The 22,312-nt window shown below is 38.2% G+C and overlaps 1 protein-coding gene across 3 annotated transcripts; it reads right to left on the reverse strand.

Moving 5' to 3' along the window:
- Window positions 1-6,287: 6,287 nt before the first annotated feature.
- LOC116246973 (glucan endo-1,3-beta-glucosidase-like) lies at window positions 6,288-21,067 on the reverse strand. Of its 3 annotated transcripts, none has more exons than XM_050076144.1 (2): window positions 20,937-21,055; window positions 6,288-7,489 (listed from the first exon to the last, which is right to left on the reverse strand). In XM_050076144.1, the coding sequence occupies exons 1-2, from the start codon at window positions 21,022-21,024 to the stop codon at window positions 6,447-6,449; spliced, it is 1,131 nt and encodes a 376-aa protein (XP_049932101.1). In that variant the 5' UTR covers window positions 21,025-21,055; the 3' UTR covers window positions 6,288-6,446. The 3 variants fall into 3 exon arrangements, with proteins under 3 accessions (XP_049932101.1, XP_031474762.1, XP_031478453.1); XM_031618902.1 differs by lacking the exon at window positions 20,937-21,055 and adding an exon at window positions 8,502-8,653; XM_031622593.2 differs by lacking the exon at window positions 6,288-7,489 and adding an exon at window positions 18,788-19,903 and having other exon boundaries at window positions 20,937-21,067.
- Window positions 21,068-22,312: the final 1,245 nt, after the last annotated feature.

The raw sequence follows: 22,312 nt of genomic DNA on the forward strand, positions 1-22,312 counted from the left end.
AATGTTCTATTTCTTAAATCTAAATGTCGTCCAAAACCTAAGAAGGCAAACAACCATAATTTTGAAATCATGCATGTTTTAAAATATAAGTATATCTCAAAAATAAACTTATGAACAAGAAGAATTAAATCGTGATGTCTGTTCATGTCTGGATAATCATAGATCAATGCAAAGTGATGTCCTAAATCTAAAATGATCCATGCAAAACTAGGTCATATGGACCTGGAGTCTGGTCTCTACTAGTGCTCATGTATAGGATGTGGACCTACCTGAAGAAAATAGGATCTGAATCCAATACTTGTAATCATAATCTATAATATTTTTGTTCTAATTTGAAATAGGAGATATCAGAAAGATGCAAAATATCATATCATGTTATGGAAATTCACGATCCAAAATCTAAGGCTTGAGATCAAAATTCAACATCTAGGATCTAAGATTCTAAATCCAAAACCTGAGATATGAAATCCTTAATCTAATGTTTGATATCTGAAAACCTGATATCCAAAATGCAAAATCTAAACTGCAAGACCTAAGATCCAAAATCCAAAATCTAACTTTTGGGGTTTAAAATCCAATGTCTACGACCTGACATCTATAATATGATATCCATAATATGAGATTTATGATGAAGGACTCATTATGTGAAATTCGACACAAAATCCAAAATCTGAAGTCCGAGGTCCAACATTTAAGATTTAAGATCCAAAACCCGAGATCTAGAATATGAAATCAATAACTTGAGATTTATGATTCAAAATCCATGATCCCATATTTAGAGTCCAAGGCCCGAATCAAATACTTGAGATCTAAAATACGAGATCCATGATTCAAGGTCCAAAATGTGTGATCCATAATCTGAAATTCACAATCTATCATTGTGATTTTTAATATCTAAAACTGAATTAATAAGCATGTTTAAGATCAAATCTAACTGAAATCCAGGATTTTGATGACTAAGGCTAGGTCAGTCAAAGAACCGGGTTCGATCTTGCCTAAACTGGGTTTGAACCTGCTTAGGGACGTGCTTGATTGGAGCATATGAGTTTGGTCTCATTTAAATAACATGATTCTTGACATTATCTTCATTCATCTTATTTGGATGGATATAAAATGATTGGCTAGGCCTAAATTGTGGTGCTTGCTTTATGAGTAGTGGGCTCTAAGCCCGATCTGGGCTAGGACTTAGAGAGCTGGACTAGGTTTGGACTCCACATCTCCATGACCTAGAGTTTTTGAAATAATTTGAAAAAGTTAGTTTTAAAACATTTAGAAATCTATGATTTGAAATGGTTCAAGAAGATCAAACTCGATTCAGGATTTCACATACTTGGGGTTACGCCATAAGCTATGCTACTAAGATAACCCGGTCTGATTTCAGACAAGGGGTGTATGTGGGTCAAAGTTGATGTAGGTGCATGTTAAAATAAATGTGTGAGGCATGGCTAATTAAAGCATAAAAGGAATATGATCTACGTGCATTGATGCAAAAGTCAAAAGAAAGACGTTATAGAATTGAAATAGAAGAAAAGAAAAGAGAGGGATTTAAACCATAACAAAGATGCGTGCACAAAATTCCCTCAATAATTGAATGAGTTTTTGATTTGAAAACTAGAATGACATATTAAAAATGGAAAAAGAAATGTCGGTTACTTGAGGCAGATTCAATGACATTTTAAAGTCATTAGCACGATCCCCACACATAAGCTTGTTGGGTTCTGAAAATTCATTTGAAAACCTTATGATTTTGGATTTGATCATTTTTTGATCCAAATTTAAAATTTAATCTCATGAAAAATATCTTTGGATGTGGGAGCAATCCTTTATTGGATTTATATCTGGATCTAAATTATTTGAATTTAAAAACTGTTTGTTTGCAAATGACAATTAGACTTTGAATTTAATATAGAATTTTGCTATAACTTGGATATAGATCTAATTTACTTGGATCCAAATATAACTTGGTTAAATTTATATCAAGATATAAAATCCAATTTGATTCAAGAACCACTTTATTAAGATATGAAACTTTATTGAAAATGAGACCTCTTAAACAAGGATTTATGAAACAGATTATGAATTTTGAGAGTTGGTTTGGGTCTTAACTTGGGAAATCTGGTTTGAGGAAATGGGCCCGAATAGGATATTGCTGGATTTGGATTTGAAAATATGTTTATTTGGATTCCTGAATGTTGGTATAGAAATTTGGACTTATTTAAAAAAACACGTGTTGATATGATCCTGAAAATCAGATTAGCTTTTAAAATTCAATTTTTGGAATTGAAAAAAAAAAGAAAAACATTGTTGATGTGGCCTAAGGTTCCGCTCAAATCTATTAAAAGAGTGAGCCTTAGACTAAAGAGGCACTGTGAGAGGAGAACTTGGCCATTTGCTCACTTCAATCACATCCGCGCGATAATCCTAGAGACGCCAGCCCAAGAGACTTCAACATCTAATGTCACAAAGATCAACGCCCAACACTCCCTTAGGTGTGCTTTAGGTGGTATCCACAAAATTAAATAGAAACATTAGAAAATAGCCGATAGTTTGAAATTCACAATACCACGATGCCCGGTCGAACAGGACCCCAAGGCAAAATACCAAGTATATAAAATTTTCGAATTGCCCCTAAGTCTCACTCAAGCATGCATGCACCCATCCCGAATCAAATCACATGCAAATTTTGATCAACATAACAACGACATACCTACGTCATTTATTGTTCTCCTTTTCTATTAACTCGTAAGTTTGTGGGGGGCATGTGACACATACCATGGAATTTCATATTCTCAAACCATTTACAAAACAGACAAGTATATCAATGGCAGTTTTAATTCAAATCTCATAAATTCGAGAAAGAGAAAGAACAAGAGTAACTCATAAAAAGAAAATATTATAAAATAATGAACAAAACTACACACAAATTTAAATGAACACCTATAACCAGCCAAAAGAAAAATGAAGTGACTGCTAATTGCACAATAAATGGCTTAGAACGAACATATAAGAACAAATAGCATGTAAATGTTTCATGTCTACATTCATTTAAAGGAACTGTACACACTTGTTAGGAAGTAGCATGATATATCTTCTTATGGGATTACTTTTTCTGCTGACAGAGCTACTCCTTTTTCTTTGGTAGGAATGGTTGAAGGGAGCCTGCGAGAACAATCAATGTCTTGCAGTCATTTCTCTCTGCAATCGACTGCTCTTTCCTTCCCTCTATCAAGATCTCAAAGTAAACATGAGCCCGTTGTGTGTGTGTGTGTTTGCCCGACTGTGTATGTGTGTGTATGTGTTTGTGTGTGTTAAATGCATTTCTCCGTACATAGAGATGCACATGTATTATTTCTGCTCTGAAGAAGAAATGATAATAAACATCGCATTCCTCATATATTGATGAGAACTTGCTTCTCCCACTCATAGTTCTCCCCGTTTGCGGCTTCTAACTGAAGATCGGCACTTGAAATCCTTTCATAGTCTTGCTGTGCCACCTGCTCTGCAAATCATTCATCACTTAATTACACAAAATATCAAAAGCCTTAACACTTGGATTTACCTCGGATCAAGAGTTTCATATTCGATGCATGATATGTGGAATTTGATAACACAGAGGAAAAACATGTTTTCAACTTCTTATGTTGATTCCTAGTTTTCTAATAATGGAGATTCCATTGGGGCAAAGAGGCTTATGGATGTAAAATATGGTCAGGTGTATTATAATAAGTGTTTGTGTGTGAGTGTGTGCATTAACTGGTATATCTGATAGCTGTATATCATGGTTCCATGCACCTGTAAGATGTGCATGGAACACTTTTTCTCTTTGCTTTCTACAGATTCACATTATTTGTTTGATTCTGCCTTGCTCTCCTCGATGACATCCACATCATATGTATTAACACCGCTTTCACTGGCATTACTTTGTTCACCATCAAATAACATTCTTGTTACTTTCTTTTTTGGTCATTCATCCATAACATCAACATATACAAAAATAAAAGAAAACCTACTTCAATTAAATAGAGAACTAAATGAAAATAAAAAAGTTAAGTTAGTAACAGTGTGGGCTGTCCTAATATTGTGCTTCAAATCTGAGCATGGAAAGAGGATATGTATTAATTCGCAAACAACAAAGAAAGAGGGGTAGAAATGAACATCTAATTGCTTATCCGTCTGTAGTATGTACGAACATGTATTAGCATACAACAAGAGCTGGGGAAGAATGAAATTAAACATTCATAAGTTGAATATTACATGTTTACGTACGTTGAAATGAATTTATGGTAACGTCAATGTAATATCACGTAGAATACCCATAACAATAGCCTCAAAAGGCCAATTCAATGAAAATGTGAGACGAAATTTTGCATAAATGGTACGGAAAGATGTTAGAAAATACTGTGTTGAATATATTTCTTTAAGAATTAGCAATAACAAATGATACGCCATGTCTTTCAAATTTTCTAAAAATATAAGAATGTTAATGTATATATGAAAATATCTTATTCTATTGTTACGAGGTCTTTATGGGCATGTGTATCCATGTATTATATCGATTCCAGGTATATTTTCATCAAATATATCTACTAAAGGACAAGCCTTATCATATTTGTTTCGGTTTACATCTCAAAAATTTCTTCTTTTAAGGAAATCCATTCATCTAACAAGAAAATGTAGATTTTTGCAATGGATCTACAAGAAAAAATAGATTTCAGCAATGGACGAATGAAAAAAGCTTATTAAAAGATTATAATTAAATATGCCATTAAATAAATTACTTGTTTTTTAGGACTGATTCACATATGGCAACTAGGGAAAAAGATCATAACATAATTTCCTGATCCCCAAATTAGTATGTACAGAACCCTGAAAATTTAACAATAAAACTACGGGTTAGACAAGAATACATGCTCAAATCGCCTCAAAATGAAATTACGTTCCAAGAATTCAAGAAAGTTAAACAACATCATATGCCAGAAAACTACAGCACAATTCGATTGCCAAATTATGAGAAAACATCAAAAAATAAGTACCATATCTACTTTACCATAGAAAAAACAAACCGAATTTTAAAAAAAGAATTACCAAAAGGCCTTAAAGCTCATTTAATCGTTACAACCCAGCAGAACAGATCTTTATTACAACATTAACCAGTAACACTAAGAAGGCCCATTAGCAGCCACGACGAGGACACACACGGTTCTTACAGAAAATCCACATATCAGAGACCAATTTTTTTTTGCTTGCAGGTAGCAGTTGTTACTTTTTGTGGAATAGTTAATTATGTTTTTCTTATTTAAATAGTAAAAGTAGCAACTGTTATTCTATGTGCATACGTAATTATGTGTTTCTTATTAATATAAATAGAATGTACTATTCAAAATCATTTAGAAACAAAGAGGGTAATTTCTAGAATTTTTTTCAAGAAAATCAGTAGTGGCTGTCTGTTAAGTTTCTTACGCATTTTATAACGAGAAATTCCCAAATAAGAAGTGAGGAAAACATCTGTTTTTGTAATAAGTATATTGGTTCTTGCTCACGGTACCTGAGCGATGGGCCAAATTGATTGTGTACAAAAAGAAATGGTCTTTTTGTTACTTCCAAAAGTTATCCTTGTAGGTTCATTAATTCAGAACAAATTAATAGTGCATGTACTTTATTGTTATTATTTTCTATACCAATCCAATTTTTTGGTTTTTATCCCAAAATAGACCTCTAAAAGGTTATAAGAAGTTTTTATGCATACTAAATTGTTTCTTTTAACTCAACGATAGAAAACAACAAGGATGTATTTGCCTTGGTCAAGGAAAAAGAAAGGACTAATTTGGAAAATGGTCAAGGGAAAGATATTTTTGCAAAATCACATGCAAGGCAATGATATCTATGCTGGGCAGCTTGGTGCACCTAATCAACTTCAATGATATCTATGCTGGGCAGCTTGGTGCACCTAATCAGCTTCTACTGGAACAGATAAAGATATTTTCATTTTGGAATCCGGATCAAAAGTTTGTAAAAGGTATGTCCCTAGTTTGATTTTGGCAAGTGTTATACATTTCACTTAATTAACGGGTCACCACACCTACTTAAAAGGCGCAGCGCTGACATAGTCCAAAACCCCAGAAGCAGCAGGAATAAAAGAACTTTCACGCTTTTTTTTGGGTAATAAGTTGTTGCTCACTCAGAATTGGAATCTTTTTACTTATTTAATTGATGTTATCTCCTCATGCTTCCGTTGTCACTCACGGAGTTGGATTTGGACGCAGATATACATCAAACAAACCACAACATACCTCATTCCTAACATATTTTCAATTCCAAGGGAAGGAAACTCGACATATTGGACGGCCTGTGTCCTTGTTATTACATTACCATCGCCAGTTTATTACTACGACACTGCAACATAAAAGACGGTGAGCTCATCAGCCAGCCAAGGTGGTTGAATATTCTTAGGGAAAGTTGATGTTGTACACTGGTTGCATGTTGGGGTAGAAGAGCCCGAAGTTCTGCTCTATCTCAGCTCCTGGCTTCAAGTTCTCGTTGAACAGCGCGAATACATAGGTGTCCACCGGCGTCCCTGGCCTCTTGGGCGTCCCCTGTGCCACATGGTTCACCAGGTTCTGATTGTATGTGCTTGCGTCGGACACCGTAGCGTCATAAACTTTGGCGTCCGCCGCCGCACTAGGAATGCGAGCAGCGTCCACCGCCGCACTGTATCCACTGCTCCTCCCCCTTGATGGCCAGCCACTCTCGGTGACCTTGATGGGAATGCGAGCGGCGCTGTCAAGGCCATCAACCTTTTGCAAGCCTGGGACATCAACCTTCTCAATCGCGGAGTAAACGGTGTCCACCAGCGCATCAAAAAGGTTCCGGTACCTCAGGGAGCCGTCAGTGACCACGTCATAATTGGCTCTGAAGAGGGCGTAGTCCAAGGAAATGACGTCGTTCTGAACGTAGGCGAAGTAAGGGTAGACGGTGACCATGAGCGGCGCGCCGGTTCGGGCTAGAAATTGGACGATGGGCACCATGAAGGGCATAGCTTGTGGGGTGAAGACACCGGCAGAGGGAGGGAAGCCGGTGGTCACCGCCGTGCTGACTACTGTGGATACCTTGATCCGACCTCCAAGTCCAGCCCCCTGAATGGAATTGTATATGTTTTGCATGGCCGGAAGTACCAACTGCGCTTGGGGTCCTGGGATGAGCTCGTTGCCAACAGTGATGGACCCAAATGTGACAGCCGGGTGGGCTTGGATGTTTGTCGCGACCCACGAGCCGGCAGCCGATGGGTTGTTGGCTATGTTCTGGAGTTCGGAGTTTGGGACGGCGAGATTGACCTCGATGCCGGAGTTTCCTATTGCCTGAAGGACGTCCCGATTCGGCTCAAACAGCCTCACCTTCCTGATGTTCTTCGATCGAAGGAGCCCGACAACCGCCGATGGTGGTGGCAGATTGTTGCCGTTTAGACCGTAGCACACCCCAACCGCCTGAGCTTCTGTGACGGAGATCAACCGGAAAGATCATCACAAACCAAATAAAACGGCTAATTGAATTTCCATCTAATTTCATGGTACAAATGCAAAACTTGTGTACCCAATTTCAATTTTTGAAGATTGAAACTTGTAATTAAGATCGATGGTGCATGGACAAATACTTTAGAAGCCAAAACGAAGGATCTGGAGATAGATATTTAGTCCATAGTTGTGACGTTGGAGAACGTAACTAAGCGTATCGACAAGGACAGGCCAGACATGGCCCCATCAGTCAACACCAAAGATTTGGCTACAATCCATTGGCCGAATACATATAATGAGAAAAATAAAATCCTTTTAATCCGGAATAGGCCGGCATCCTAACCAAACAAGAATCTTGAAGCAAATGAGTAAAGCTAATGGCGGATGGGAGCCAAAAAAAGAAAAAAAGAAAATTCTAGAAAGGCACTCGTACAGATGTTTTATATATCCAAATGGGCACTACGTATTACAGGAACAAATTGAAAATGTTAACATAAAAATAGAATAAAAATTTGAAAATGTTAATATAAAAATAGATGACCATTGAAAGGCTTCTCGTATGTGGCTCACCCCTCTGGGCAAAAGCAGAAATCATTAAAAATTGGATGTTTAGACCAGTAAGACCAGGAAGGGAAAGCAGTTGGAATATTGGTTACATTTTCAGATTAATAAAATCTGTACATGAAAAATGAACTTTATATACCTATATGGCTGAGAATGAGTGGTGGGATTTCTTTATTAGTTAAATAGCATGGAGAATTTTCGTTAGGAAGGTTAGAGGTTGTCCTGAACTCAAAAGAACTATTAAAAGAGGTTTAGACTAAAGCGGCAGGTCCCTGAGTATTTGTATGGTAATCAGTAACAATTGTTGCGAGACACCTTCCAAATACATTATTACTAAGTGTTTGTATGGTAATCAGTAAGTAAGAACTTCTTTTTCCTTTGGGAGCAGATAATATGTATAAAGAATCTATGTGCTTGTTGCGGGCTTACCTGCTCCATTTGGTGCTGCACTGAGCAGGCCGAGCAAAACTAATGTCACCACCAACATTGTGAAATAAAGACTCCCCCTAAGACCGGCCATTGCTCTTTTAGAGGAGGGTGGGATTCTTGGCTATCTCTGCCTGAATGGAAGGATACCAACCAATCTAATTTATAAAGGAAGAGAGGCGTGATGCAACACAACGGTCAATAAAGTAGGCTGCGTGATAGAGAGAGAAGAGAGATAAAGGTAGAAGATTTCTCTAAGGAGCAGGACAAATAATTAGACCACTAGGCCGCTCTCAAACGAAATCTGGTGGACCTCGTCCTCTAGCACATTTGAGTAGCAACGTCGCTTACACTTAAACTATCCGAGTTCAAATATCATGATTGTTATCATCCTCTGGTGTGTTATTCTTTTGAATTGCAAACCATAGTAAATACAACACCTGAATTAAAAAATATATCATACATCTCTGAAGAAAGATCATGAAGACATAAGGGCATGCCTAGAGTTTTTTTACGTTAAATGTGGTTTTTTGAATTAAATATTAGACCAAAAACCACACTGGCATCGACACTCGGTTATTTAACATAAAACCTGCTGGCCTTTAGTGTGCCGAGAAGACTGGTCTTTCAAAACTACCATATACTAAGCGGTTGCCACGAAGAGGGGAAGGAACGGAGGAAAAGACGCGGATTCAACATCATAAATGTCTACTAGAAGAGGCTATGAGCTGCCCAAATAATTCTTTAAGATTTTCCAGATAATAGCTACAAAAGTCAATAGTAGAGAGAGAGAGAGAGAGAGAGAGAGAGAGAGTTGCGGTTACTGTTGTGCGTGGCGAGCAGACAAAAACCAAGTCAAGTCGGTCAATTTTGGCAACTATTAATATGAGCAAGCTTGTCTACTGCATGAGCTTCTTTTCTGCCTCTTCCTTTGCTAGTTAGATCAAGTTTTACCAAAAGAAACGAGATGAGAAAGACATAATGAAAAGTCAGTATTGTATTATATATACAGTAGTCGGATACATGCATGTAACTTGTTCTATGAGTGATCACTCTTCTAGACCTTTTTGAAAAAAGAGCGGTCACTGTTAATTGAAACCAACTACGAATGTTTTTCATTTTGGAAAAGTTTTCATTTTGGAAAAACATTAAAAATTAGAACTCCTAAAGGAAGTAAAGCAAGGGCAAACTGTTACTTGTAGGAACTGTTTGGCAATTAAAACAACAACAAACTGTTACATGAATATGCTTCACTCTTATATGGGACAATTTGTAACTGTTCTCATTTATAATGTCAAATGGCTATGTATGGTCATTTCTGGTGATATTAGATTAACTTGTCCTCAGTTCACATGTCACACCAACTAAAAATATCTAAAGGAAACAGTGGAAGTCAATTATGGTAGTAAGCGAGTCATAAGCAGGTACCCCAATTATCATTTCTTTTGTCTGGGTGTACCCTAGCCACCTCAACAATAGCAAAATTCTCCATAACTCAAGTCATCGTGTTGGATTCATGACGAAAAACTTTTGAAGGGAGAATAATAATGAGCGGCTGATCTGCACCAAAATATAAATGTACGTACCCACAATATGCTTTTAGACGTCATGACCAGATGTGAGTGACATGATTTTCCTTCTCCAGAGGAAGATTCGACAGGAAAAACCGGGACCATTGATGTCACATGTTTGAAATATTGCACAGCTATCATTTTAAATTTTTGTCCAGCTCTTATGTTTGAACGCATTGCAGAAGACTATTAATACATGAAGACTATAAGTTTGAACTTATGCTAGTCATTGTTAATTTAGTCAAACAAAAAAGTCCTACATGATACATGCATTATTGTCATGGCCATAAATAGGATTAGTGGTCAAACTTGTAGCCTATCAAGAGACTGTAGGAGTAGGTATGTGAAGCTGGCTATATATGCCACTTCTGTGTATGTAATTTAGTGCGTCAATTTAAGTATGACAAAAAAAAAAGTCATGACTAATATAAAAAGAAACTTTTTGTAGATATAAAAATGTAAACAAAAAAAAAGAAGATTTCGACATTCGACAAAGGTCAAATTTGTTAGTCTGTATATGCATATCGTTCTGACCAATATACCCCCTTAAGCAGTAAAAAGAACATTTTCATTTTTTATCTTGTTTATAGCGTTATTTCATTATCTCATAAATATTATCTCATTAGTGTTATCTCACACATCCATCCATTATTTCATTATCTCATGCATCCATCCGTTATCTCATTATCTCATAAGTTTTTTATCATCATATAAACATTATCTCATACTTATGTTTGGTATTATCTTATACATTTCTCTGTTCGTTATCATATTATCTCATAAAACTTTTGTTATTTTATAAATATTATCTCATATTTATTTGTTATTTTATACCTATTTGTTATCTCACGAACCTGCATATGCATTATTTGGGCACAAAAGTAGATATACATATTGGTACTAGGGTCTCAATCCAGTAAACACTCATTACAAATATAGAGCGGCGTACAGAACTCTCTTTCGTAGTTATGGACTTCTAGCAAGATACTGCATGCTCTTATTACATAGAATGAACATAAACCTACATGCTGATGCTCCTCCCCTAGAACGCATCCACTGGAGGGTAGGCCTTAAGATGTACTCTCTTAGTAGGAGACCGCCATTTACCCTCACTTATTCCTACCATTGACCATAGTTGACAGATTTTTAATCAATTTTATTCTTCCTTAGATGGTTCAAAAGGAAATGAGAACACAACTTCCAAATCTCTGTTCCCAAACCTGCCATGGTATCTTTCATTCCTTCTATCATTGACCTACTGCCATAGACATTACCAAAAAGCCTGATTTCTTTCTTGAAATGCTTCTCACCCACAAATCTCCACAGTCTCTTGGCCACCCTATGCATACGCAAAATATGATTTGTTGACTCCATCTAAAAGGCAGATGATATAGCGACCCTAATTTTCAATTTGTTTTTTTTTTTGAAATAGGATATATAAAAATAAATATCAACCAACCTGTAAGACTTTGAAACATTTTGCATCCATCACCACCAACCACAACTACACCAAAATAAACTACTTGTTTTAAAAGCAAGATATTCAGTTGGTAAACCTCTCAAAAGGTGTAAAACTAAATCACCTTCATCCATGAGTTTGGATGCTATAGCCAATTGATGTGCAATAACTCTTATTTTTTGAAAATATGCATCCATTGACATGTTTCCCTTTTTTCAGATCTTGTAGTTGAGATTTCAACTGTATGACCCTAGACCATGAATGAGCAGCATAGGAGTTCTTCAAAGCTCTGCCAAAGTTTTCAGTCCAATAATGTGAGTATAAATATTTTCATATAGTGATGACTTGATCCTACATAGTAAAATTTGATCATGTCGCAGCCAATTGATGTAGTCTTGGCTTATCTCTGTCATACCAGACTTGTATTTTCTGGTGCAGATTTTGTTCTATCAACAAACCTCATCAGATGACATGACAGGAGTATGGGCGTGAATTGGGATTCTCATACTAAATAATTTTCAGTATTCAATTTGATGCAGAGAAAAAGTTGCAAATGATTTGGATGTTGCAGTAAATAAGAAGAAGAAATCCCCGTATCATTATTCAGCTGACTCTCGTTTGTGTTGTAGCTTGAAGATGTTGCCATCACAGGAGCTGACTTTAACGACGATGCAGTGGCATTGATACCATAAAAGAATTCAAAACAGGGGAGAGTGAGATCAGCACACGAAGACAATGCAAGGAGATTTACGTGGTTCGATCTTTTTTATCTACATCCACGGAGTAATGATCTTCAATTTTTTTATTCTTTTCTCATTTTTTTTGTTACAACCTTCGTTATTGTAGCCATTTGGGAGTTCAACGTTACATTCAACGTTTTAATTCTTCTTTCTCTTCATAGTCTTCTTCAATTGGAACGAGAGATCCGTTGGACTGGTTGCTTTATTTTCGTTAACAATTGCAAGGTAAATGATGGTAGTGCATCGAACGTAATAGTGGATGAATTTTTGTGCACCAGACCGAAATACTTTTTCACACTAAAAAAAGTTTTTTAAAAAAAAAATAAAAGTAAAAAACTATAGAAGACATTGCTTTTTAATAAATTACCAATCCTTTATCCCAAGCAACTTTCTCCGAAACTCATCAGCTAAGGTGGTTGAATATTCTCAGGGAAAGTTGATGTTGTACACTGATTGCATGTTGGGGTAGAAGAAACCGAAGTGTTGGAGCTTTGCAAGGAATCTAGATAGCGCACAAACGAAAATGCAGAAATCGAAAAACAAACATTCATGATTCATGTGTTTCAAATAGGGCGGAAGTAGAACTTGTAGAGGCGACCGCCGACTGAATGTCGGCGGCTGTGGGAAGAACAGCTACAGTCCCCATAGAGTCGTTCCCCTGCGGAGGTAGCGGCGGCGGCGGCAATGGGTTTCTCTCCTCAGCCATAGCAGCCCAGTGACGGGGACAGACAACTCACGTATGGCTAAAGGGACCGATTACTCAAACGGTAAAAAACTTGATGTGTCTCACACCAACACAAGACACAAGTATTTATACTTAAGGGTTCAAAACGGATATGGACCCGTATCGACGTAGGACTATCCAGATGGGGAAATCTCATGTTTGAAGGAAGGAAAGTTGAGTCAATATATGTCTTGTCAGCAGAAACAGCATATATTGACAAAGCAAAGAAGCATGACACTGCAGATATCTGGCATGAGAGACTCGCTCATGTTGGATACAACAAACTTCGAGAGATGTCTAATAAGGGGCAGTTGATTGGTCTGCCCAAGCTTGAGGTACGAACGGACAAAGTATGCCGAGGATGTCAGTATGGAAAGGCGCACAGGAGGCCATACAAAGAATCAAAATATAGAGCTAAAGCGTCATTCGAGCTTGTGCATTCAGACGTATTCGGCAAAGTACCAGACCCATCAGTTGGAGGTAAGTGGTATTTTATCACTTTTATTGATGATTTTTCGATATATACTTGAGTCTATTTTATAAAAGAAAAGTCTGAAGCACTTGAAAATTTTAAAGAGTTTCACCAGATGGTGAAAAATGAACTTGGGCATAGAATTTGGTGTCTACGAACCGATAATGGTGGCGAATATACATCCAATATGTTTATGACATACATGAGGCAACATGGTATTCAAAGACAATTCACATGTGCCTATACACCACAGCAAAATGGAATGGCAGAAAGGAAAAATCGCCACATAGCAGAAACATGTCGAAGCATGATGCATGCAAAGAACATGCCACCAAGATTTTGGGTCGAGCGTGTCAGCACCGCTGTATACGTAATTAATCGACTACCAATGACGAGATTTAATTTAAGTCTCCATATGAAATGCTCCATAAAAAGAAGCCATATGTGAGTTATTTTAGAGTATTTGGTTGTATTTGTTATGTTTTTATACCTGAGCAGCACAGGACTAAGTTCGACAAAAAGGCACAAAGGTGTGTCTTTGTCGGATATGACCCATATCGAAAAGGATGGAGATGTGCTAATCCTAGCACAGGACAAGTTTATGTTTCTCGCGACGTCATCTTCGATGAAGCATCGTCGTGGTGGTCAGAAAAGAAGAAGACGCTTCCAGTTTCTCCAATGCTTGAGAGAGATGTTCAAAACAAAATACAATTTGAGATGAATCAAGGAGAGCCTGAGCTTGAAGACACAGAAGCAAGACAGCCAGATAAAGAAGTTCATTGCCCAAGACAAGAAGAACGTACAGATCCATGGAGAATAGGAGTCAGTCCAATCCAACAAAGAACTGCAAAAGAAGAAAGACCATCACAATTTGAAGAGCCAAAAGGAGCAACGATAGCTCTAAGAAGATCAACGAGAATACCAAAACCAAATCCAAAGTATGTAGATGCAGACTGTGCCATCATGGAGGAGATCGAGCGAGCTTCTTTTGAAGAAGCAAAAGATGTTGAAAAGTGGCAATCAGCAATGAAAGATGAAATAAAGGCATTGGAGCATAACGAAACTTGGGAGCTCGTACCAAAGCCTGCAGAAGTAAAGCCCATTACTTGTAAATGGGTTTACAAAATAAAAAGAAAGACAGATGACTCAGTTGATAGATATAAGCCTCGACTAGTCGTGAGAGGATTTTCTCAGCAGTATAATATTGATTTTGAAGAAACTTTTAGTCTTGTTGCTAAGATCACATCCGTACGTATTCTGATAGCCATTGCTGCAAGCAAATTCTGGAAGCTATGGCAAATGGATGTGAAAAATGCTTTCTTATATGGAGATCTCGATCATGAAATCTATATGAAGCAGCTTGAAGGATTCAAATCTTCAAACAAGCCAAACTACGTCTGCAAGCTAAGAAAAACACTCTATGGACTGAAGCAAACACCTAGAGCATGGTATGGAAAAATAGTTGAGTTTTTGGTGTTTAGTGGACTTCAAGTCTCTTCAGCAGATTCAAGTCTCTTCGTCAAGGCAAGAGGTACGAAACTTACTATCTTGTTAATTTCTGTTGATGATTTAATTATCACTGGAGATGACAATGAAGAAATTAATCTTATTCGTGAACATCTCATGGTGAGATTTGAAATGAAAGAGCTGAGAGAGTTGCGACACTTCCTTGGATTGGAAATTGATGATGAATCTAGAGGACTATTTTTAAGTCAAAAGAAGTATGCTCATGACTTACTACGTAAGTATGGTATGCTCAGTTGCAAACCTATCTCAACATCAATTGAGATAAATGCAAAACTTAGAGTTGATGAAAGAGACAGGCTGGACGATGTTACTATGTATCGACAACTGATTGAAAGCCTAATCTACTTAACATTAAGAAGACCAGACATTGCCTATGCAGTTGGTGTTGTGAGCAGGTTTATGCAAACTCCAAGGAAGCCACATTTAGAAGCACTAAAAAAAATATTAAGGTATATCAAAGGAACTCTTGACTTTGGTATACTTTATGAGAAGGGAACAACTTGTCAAGTTGTTGGTCATTGTGATGCGGATTATGCTGGAGACTTATCAACTCGAAGATCAACCACTGGATATACGTTTAGTCTTGGAAGTGGTGCAATTTCATGGTGCAGTAAGAGACAGCCGACAGTTTCACTGTTTACAACCGAAGCAGAGTATAGAGCAGCATCTCAAGCAGCACAAGAATGTGTGTGGTTGATGCGACTACTGAAAAACATCAAACAAAATGTGGATTATGCAGTCAGAATATACTGCGATAATCAAAGTGCAGTCAGACTTGCAGAAAATCCTGTCTTCTATGCTCGAACAAAACACATAGAAGTAAAACATCATTTTATCAGAGAAAAGGTACTCAGAGGAAAAATTCAATTGCAGCCAATCGCTTCAGAAGATCAAGTTGCTGACATTTTTACCAAAGGCCTGCCAGTGCAAAAGTTCACCAAGTTTCGAAGAATGTTAAGAGTCATGAGTCGAGAGTCGGTAATGAGGGGGAGATTGTCAAGAGTCATCACCGACTCTCTCGAACAGTCTTGAGTCTCCTTTAGTAAGTCGGTGGATGTCATAGTCGGTGCTTGTGTGGAAGTCATCACCGACTTCCTCTCCCTATAAATAGGGACGTTGGGGCTTTTTGTTAGAGTGCGTAAAAAATTGTGAGGTTGAGTGATCTTGGTGCTCACTGTGTGAGTTGGGGTGTGTGCTCAATTTATGAGCTAGAGTGTGTTAGCTCGTGTGTTCACTTTGTGAACTCGAGTTAAAGTTTCAAGTGTATGCTGCAAGGCGTTGGGTATGTAAGCTCACTGCGTGAGTCGAGGTGAGTTTTCTTAAGCCCTCTTTTGTAATATCCAGTTTGATGAATAAATAGTTTACTTGTTTAAGTATACTTTGCCAAGTTATTATTAAGTATCAGTTTGGACGTCGAGACTCTGTTAGATTTTTTCCGCATAAATTTGAGTTTGTAGCTAAGTTATAGGACCCGCATTACGTTTTCCAACAAAAAGATCTCAAGGATGGACCCATGCACCCCGGCTCATGTATAGGGATGCTTCCCCATATTCACAGGATCTCATAGAGATCTTTAAAATCATGCAACTTTACAGCCAGAGTTTGAGAGGAAAAAAATAAAAGAAAAGCTTCTTTGGCTCAGGAAAGGGAAACAAAAAAAAAAGGGTTCTAGATTGGGGTTGCAAACAAATTTGACTTGGAACATGCTTCTAGAAAATGAAAACCGCACTGTTTTCATTAATCTCAAAATCAAAACTTTCACCTGCTTCTTGTTCGCCGTTCACTTGAGGCAGAGGCTAAGAGAGGGCTCTGTTTTCTCCTGTTGATTATGTAATATGCACACAACACCATAGGAACCCTCATTCTAGACAGGATCAACATTCAACAGAAAAAGTTAGAAACAAATGGGAAAAAAGAAAGCAAAAAACGAAATAAAGCAATTTCACTTACCTACTGAGGCATTTCCTCTCCCTCTCTCTTTTCTTCTTGGTCCCTTGTTCCTCATTTCTCTTGTCCTTTTGTGCTGTCTCGATCTAGCAATTTTATTTTTCTGTGTCAAACATGATGAGAAGTCATGAAGTGTAAACATAAGGCACCGCTAATGCCAAGGCGATGATAGAGCAGTGCTTCTTCAGCGTGTGGTGCGAAGGAGACGAAGCGGCAGTTTTGAAGAGAAGATGAAAACATGCTAACCTTCTCCCAAAAAGAGAAAATCAGATTTAGTCCTCGATTTATTGAAAATTTTGAAAAAAAGCTTTCAGATCCTCTTTTCGTGACGACTTATGTTGTTCCTGTGCAAAGAGGCATTGTGGTGACGGCCGGAAAAGCTGTCAACATATCCCCCTTCTCTTGCAGTGTTAGAGACGTACAGGGGCAGCCTGGAAGTGCTCCACAGGAAGACTTTCTTTCCAGCTACTTGAGAAGGCATCCTTCTATTCCTCACTCTCTGCGAGCCCCTTTGCGTTTTCTATTAACCCGCCGGACCATAAGAAGCCTGTCGTGAGAGAGAGAGAGAGAGAGAGAGAGAGAGAGAGAGGGAGTCTACAGATTGGGTGATAAAGAATTAAAGATGGAGACAACCGAGAGAGAAAAAAAAGAGAGAGAGAGAGAGAATGAATGATTGAGAAGGGAAAATGCAAAGAAAGATGAAGAGAAAAAAAGGGAGACAGGAGAGAAATAGAGAGATGCATTTGGAGTTAAAAATGGCGTGAGATTTAGGAATTCAAAGAGGTCACAAGACTTATATCATTCCTAGTTAACTTAGGAATGGTTCCTCAAATATGTTAAATTCCTATGAGACCTAGTTCCTATGAGCCCGAGTTATGTATGCCGCCCCGGCATACGCAATGAACGTATGTAGGGGTGGACCATACTAACAATATGTATATTTATTTTTATCCTCAAACATTGTATATGCATGTGCGTGATATAACAAATATGTAAAATATAACAAACAAGTATAAGATAATGTTTATGAGATAATAATGAACAGACGAGATAACACCAAACGTAAGTATGAGATCGCATTTATGAGATAATGAGATAACAGATAGATGTACGAGATCATGTTAAATATAAGTATGAGATAATGTTTATGAAATAATAAAATATTTATAAAACAATAAGATAATGGACGAATGAATGAAGTAACGCTAAACATAAGTATGAGATAATATTCATAAGATAACAAAAAGTTTATGCAATAATGTAATAACGGACAGATGCGTGGGATAACGCTAAACATAAGTATGAGATAATGTTAATGATAAAAAAAATATTTATAAGATAAGATATATAAGATAACACTAATCATAAGTATGAGATAATAAAATATTTAAGAGTTAATGAGATAATGCTCTAAGTGAGACAAAAAACGAAAACGATTTTTTACTACTTAAGAGGTATATTAGCCATAACGATATGCATATACTGACTGTTAAATTTTATTTTTATTGAATATTCAAATCTTTTTTTTATGGTTTTTGTTTTTATACATACAAAAGGATTCTTTTTGTATTACTGATGAGTTTTTTTGTCATAGTTAAAATGATGCATAAAATTATCTACAAAGAGGTGGCAACCAGCTTCGGGTTCCTATACCCATAAAATGTTGTTGTCGTGGTTCATTCGAATTGGAATCCTTTTATTTATTTAGATATTCTCAGTACGCTTCAAGTGTCACTCACGTAGTTGGATTTAGATCCAGATAGGACATCAAACAAACCATTGATATACCCTCATTTCTAACTTATATATTTTGAATCCAACAGTGCTCGCAAGTTCCAAGAGAGGCAACTCAACACATTGAACGCTTGCGCCCTTGTTATTACATGATTGTCGCCAGTTTATTCCTATTACACTGCAACTTAAACGAGGGTGAGCTCATCCAGCAAGGTGGTTGATTTTCAGGGAAAGTTTATGTCGTACACTGGTTGCATGTCGGGATAGAAGAGCCCGAAGTTTCGCTCTATCTCAGGCCCTTCCTTCAAGTTCTCATTGAATAGGGCGAATACGTAAGTGTCCACCGGCGTCCCGGGCCTCTTGGGCGTCCCCTGGGCCACATGGTTCACCAGGTTCTGAACGTACGTGCTTGCATCGGATACCGTAGCTTCATAAGCTTTACCATCCGCCGCACTGCCTCCGCTGCCTCCCCTAGATGGCCAGCCACTCTCTGGAACCTTGATGGGAATGTTGGGTGTGCTGTCAAGGCCATCAACCTTTTGCAAGCCCGGGACATCGACCTTCTCAATGGCGGAGTAAACGGTGTCCACCAATGCATCGAAGAGGTTTCGGTACCTCAGGTCGCCGTCAGTAACCACGTCGTAGTTAGCCGTGAAGAGGGCATAGTCCAAGCCAATGACGTCGTTCTGAACGTAGGCGAAGTAAGGGTACACTGTGACCATGAGCGGCGAGCCGGTTCGGGCTAGAAACTGGACGATGGGCACCATGAAGGGCATAGCGTCTGTAGTGAAGACGCCGGCGGAGGGAGGAAAGCCGGTGGTCACCGACGTGCTGACTACTGTGGATACCTTGATCTGAGCTCCAAGTCCAGCCCCCTGGATGGAATTGTATATGTTTTGCATGGCCGGAAGTACCAACTGCGCCTGGGATCCCGGGATGAGCTCGCTGCCGACAGTGATGGACCCAAATGTGACAGCCGGGTAGGCCTGGATGTTTGTTGCGACCCACGAGCCGGCGGCCGAGGGGTCGTTGGCGATGTTCTGGAGTTCCGTGTTTGGGACGGCGAGGTTGACCTCGATGCCGGAGTTTCCTAGTGCCTGGAGAGCAGCCTGGTTCGGCTCAAACAGCCTCACCTTCCTGATGTTCTTCGATTGAAGTAGCCCGACGACGGCCGATGGTTGTGGCAGATCATTGCCGTTCATACCGTAGCACACCCCAACCGCCTGAGCTTCTGCGACGGAGATCGATCGGAAAGATCATCCCAATCCAAATAAAACCAATAATTTAATTTCCATCTGATTTCGTGATATATATGCAAAACCCGTGCAACCAATTTCAATCACAAAGTTCGATCGTGCTTGAGCAAATACTTTAGAAGCCAAAACGAAGGATCTGGAGGTAGATGTTTTGTCCACAGTTGTGGCGTTGGTGAATGCAATTAAGCATGTCCAAATCGATAGGCCAAATATGGCTCCATCAGTCAAGTTTGAGCTAGGCTGAATACATATAATCAGAAAAACAAAATGTCTTTATCTTGGAATAGACGATATCGAGTTGCGTGAATACTTTGTGCGTGTGCAACAAATAGACACCAAGGAAGGAGAGTTTGAGCTAGGCTGAATACATATAATGAGAAAAACAAAATGTCTTTATCTTAAACTTTTACCTTTTTTTATAATTTTTTTCCTTTTAAAAAAAAATAACTTTTGAAGAAATATTTTAATCACTACACACTCCTGTCCACAAATATTTTTTTGGGCACATAGGTGTGCACGTAACCTGTTTAGGGAATAGAGGGGCATCACTGGTTCCAAGCCTAGAGTACTAGGCAAGCAAAAATCTTGAACCAGATGCGTAGATCTGGAATCATATTAAATAGAGGAATACTAAAAATTGAATCTTGAGACCGGTTAGATTTTTGTTTCATAAAATCTGTACATGGACAAATGAACTGCATATACCTATATATATGGCTGACAATGGGCGTTGGGATTATTTATTAATTGATGATCATGGAGAATTTTCCTTAGGACGGTTAGAGGTCGTCCTGAACTCAAAAATTAAAAAAAAAAAAAAAAGGTTTAGACTGAAGTGACACATCCTTGATTAGGAAAAGAATCATCAAACAAACAATTGCTGCGAGACACCTTCCTAATACATGATTACTAAGTATTTTGTATGGTAATCAGTAAGACATCTTTGTTTTGGGATCACATAACAAATATACATATGTAAAACTAAATGTCTGCTCGTTGCGGGCTTACCTGCTCCATTTGGTGCTGCACTGAGCAGGCCGAGCAAAAGTATAGCCACCAACATTGTGAAATAAAGATCCCCCCTCAGACCAGCCATTGCTGGATTAGACGTGGGTGGGAGTCTTGGATATCTCAATGAAAGGATACCAACCAGTCTAATTTATAGGGGGAGAGAGGCGTTGTACATTACGTCGTCACTCAAGAAAAAGCAAACGTGACAACACGACGGTCAATAAAGTAGAGGCGGCTGTTGACCTGTGGTAGAGACAGATGAAGCGCATAGGGACAAGGAGACTCTACTGAGCAACACAAATAATTAGATTACTAGGCCGTTTTGAAAACTAAATCATCCCCGGGCGTCTTAAGAGGTGTAGGGCAACCAGGCAGCAGTGTGTTATTTTTTTGTGGTGCATGCAATGCTTAAGTTGAAAGATAACCCCATAGATCCACCCAATCTTTCCAAGGAAGACTTTAAAAACATAAGAGTGTGACCTTAGAGGTTTTATGTTGAACGTGGTTTTTTTCTAATTAATATTTAGGAAAAAAAAACACCACACCGGCATCAAAATTTGGTTATGTAACATAAAAATAAAATGTAGTCTATGTATTATATATGGATCCCTGTAATGCCGAGACGTTTTACATACGGAACCCATGTTGTCAACATCCTTTGGTATGTGTCATCTAATCTAATAGGCATTGCCTAACCCCAACAGTTATGACCCATTTGTATCCTGGAAAACGCTTGTTTTGAATGCACCCCGCCGTGGACTAAGCATACCTGCGCCAGCTGTTTGTATTTTACTAACTTCTTTTAGTTGGATTATAACAAAAGGTTTAATTTTGTTATGTATACAACCCTTAAGATTGATCTTTTGTTTCATAAATCGCATATCCCTAATAACGGCAGTCACAGAACCAAACAGTTGCCGGAGTGTAGAGAGAGAGAGAGAGAGTGAGTGAGAGAGAGTCGTGGACGCTGCTGGACGTGGGGAGAAGACAAGAACCAAGTTAAGTCAATTTTGGCAACTATTATATAATATGAACAAACTTGTTTACTGCATTCGCTTCTCTTCTTCCTCCTCTTGTGCTAGTTAGGTCAAGTTTGACCGGAAGAAACGTGATGGAGAAAGATATACTGAGAAGTCAGTCAAGATTATTTATATACACACTAGGATATGTATTTTGTTCTGTGGGGGATAAACCGCACTCTTCTGGTCTTCTTCATCAAAGCAGAGTCCATATCTAAGCCTTTTTGGAAAAAAGGTGGTCACCGTTAATTGTAACCCACCACGAACGTTTTCCATTTTGGAAAATATAAAAAATTAAAGCTCTTAAAGGAAGTAAACCGAGCGCAAACTGTTACTAGTCCGAATCGTTTAGCA

Source organism: Nymphaea colorata, chromosome 2, assembly GCF_008831285.2.
Source record: "Nymphaea colorata isolate Beijing-Zhang1983 chromosome 2, ASM883128v2, whole genome shotgun sequence".
Classification (NCBI taxonomy): Eukaryota; Viridiplantae; Streptophyta; class Magnoliopsida; order Nymphaeales; family Nymphaeaceae; genus Nymphaea; species Nymphaea colorata.

Excerpts from the sequence above, each read along its gene's own strand:
- LOC116246973 (XM_031618902.1), bottom strand. The coding sequence starts at position 8,592 with ATGGCCGGTCTTAGGGGGAGTCTTTATTTCACAATGTTGGTGGTGACA. Across the intron at positions 7,490-8,501 it reads TGCAGCACCAAATGGAGCAG|AAGCTCAGGCGGTTGGGGTG; the intron begins GTAAGCCCGCAA and ends TCTCCGTCACAG.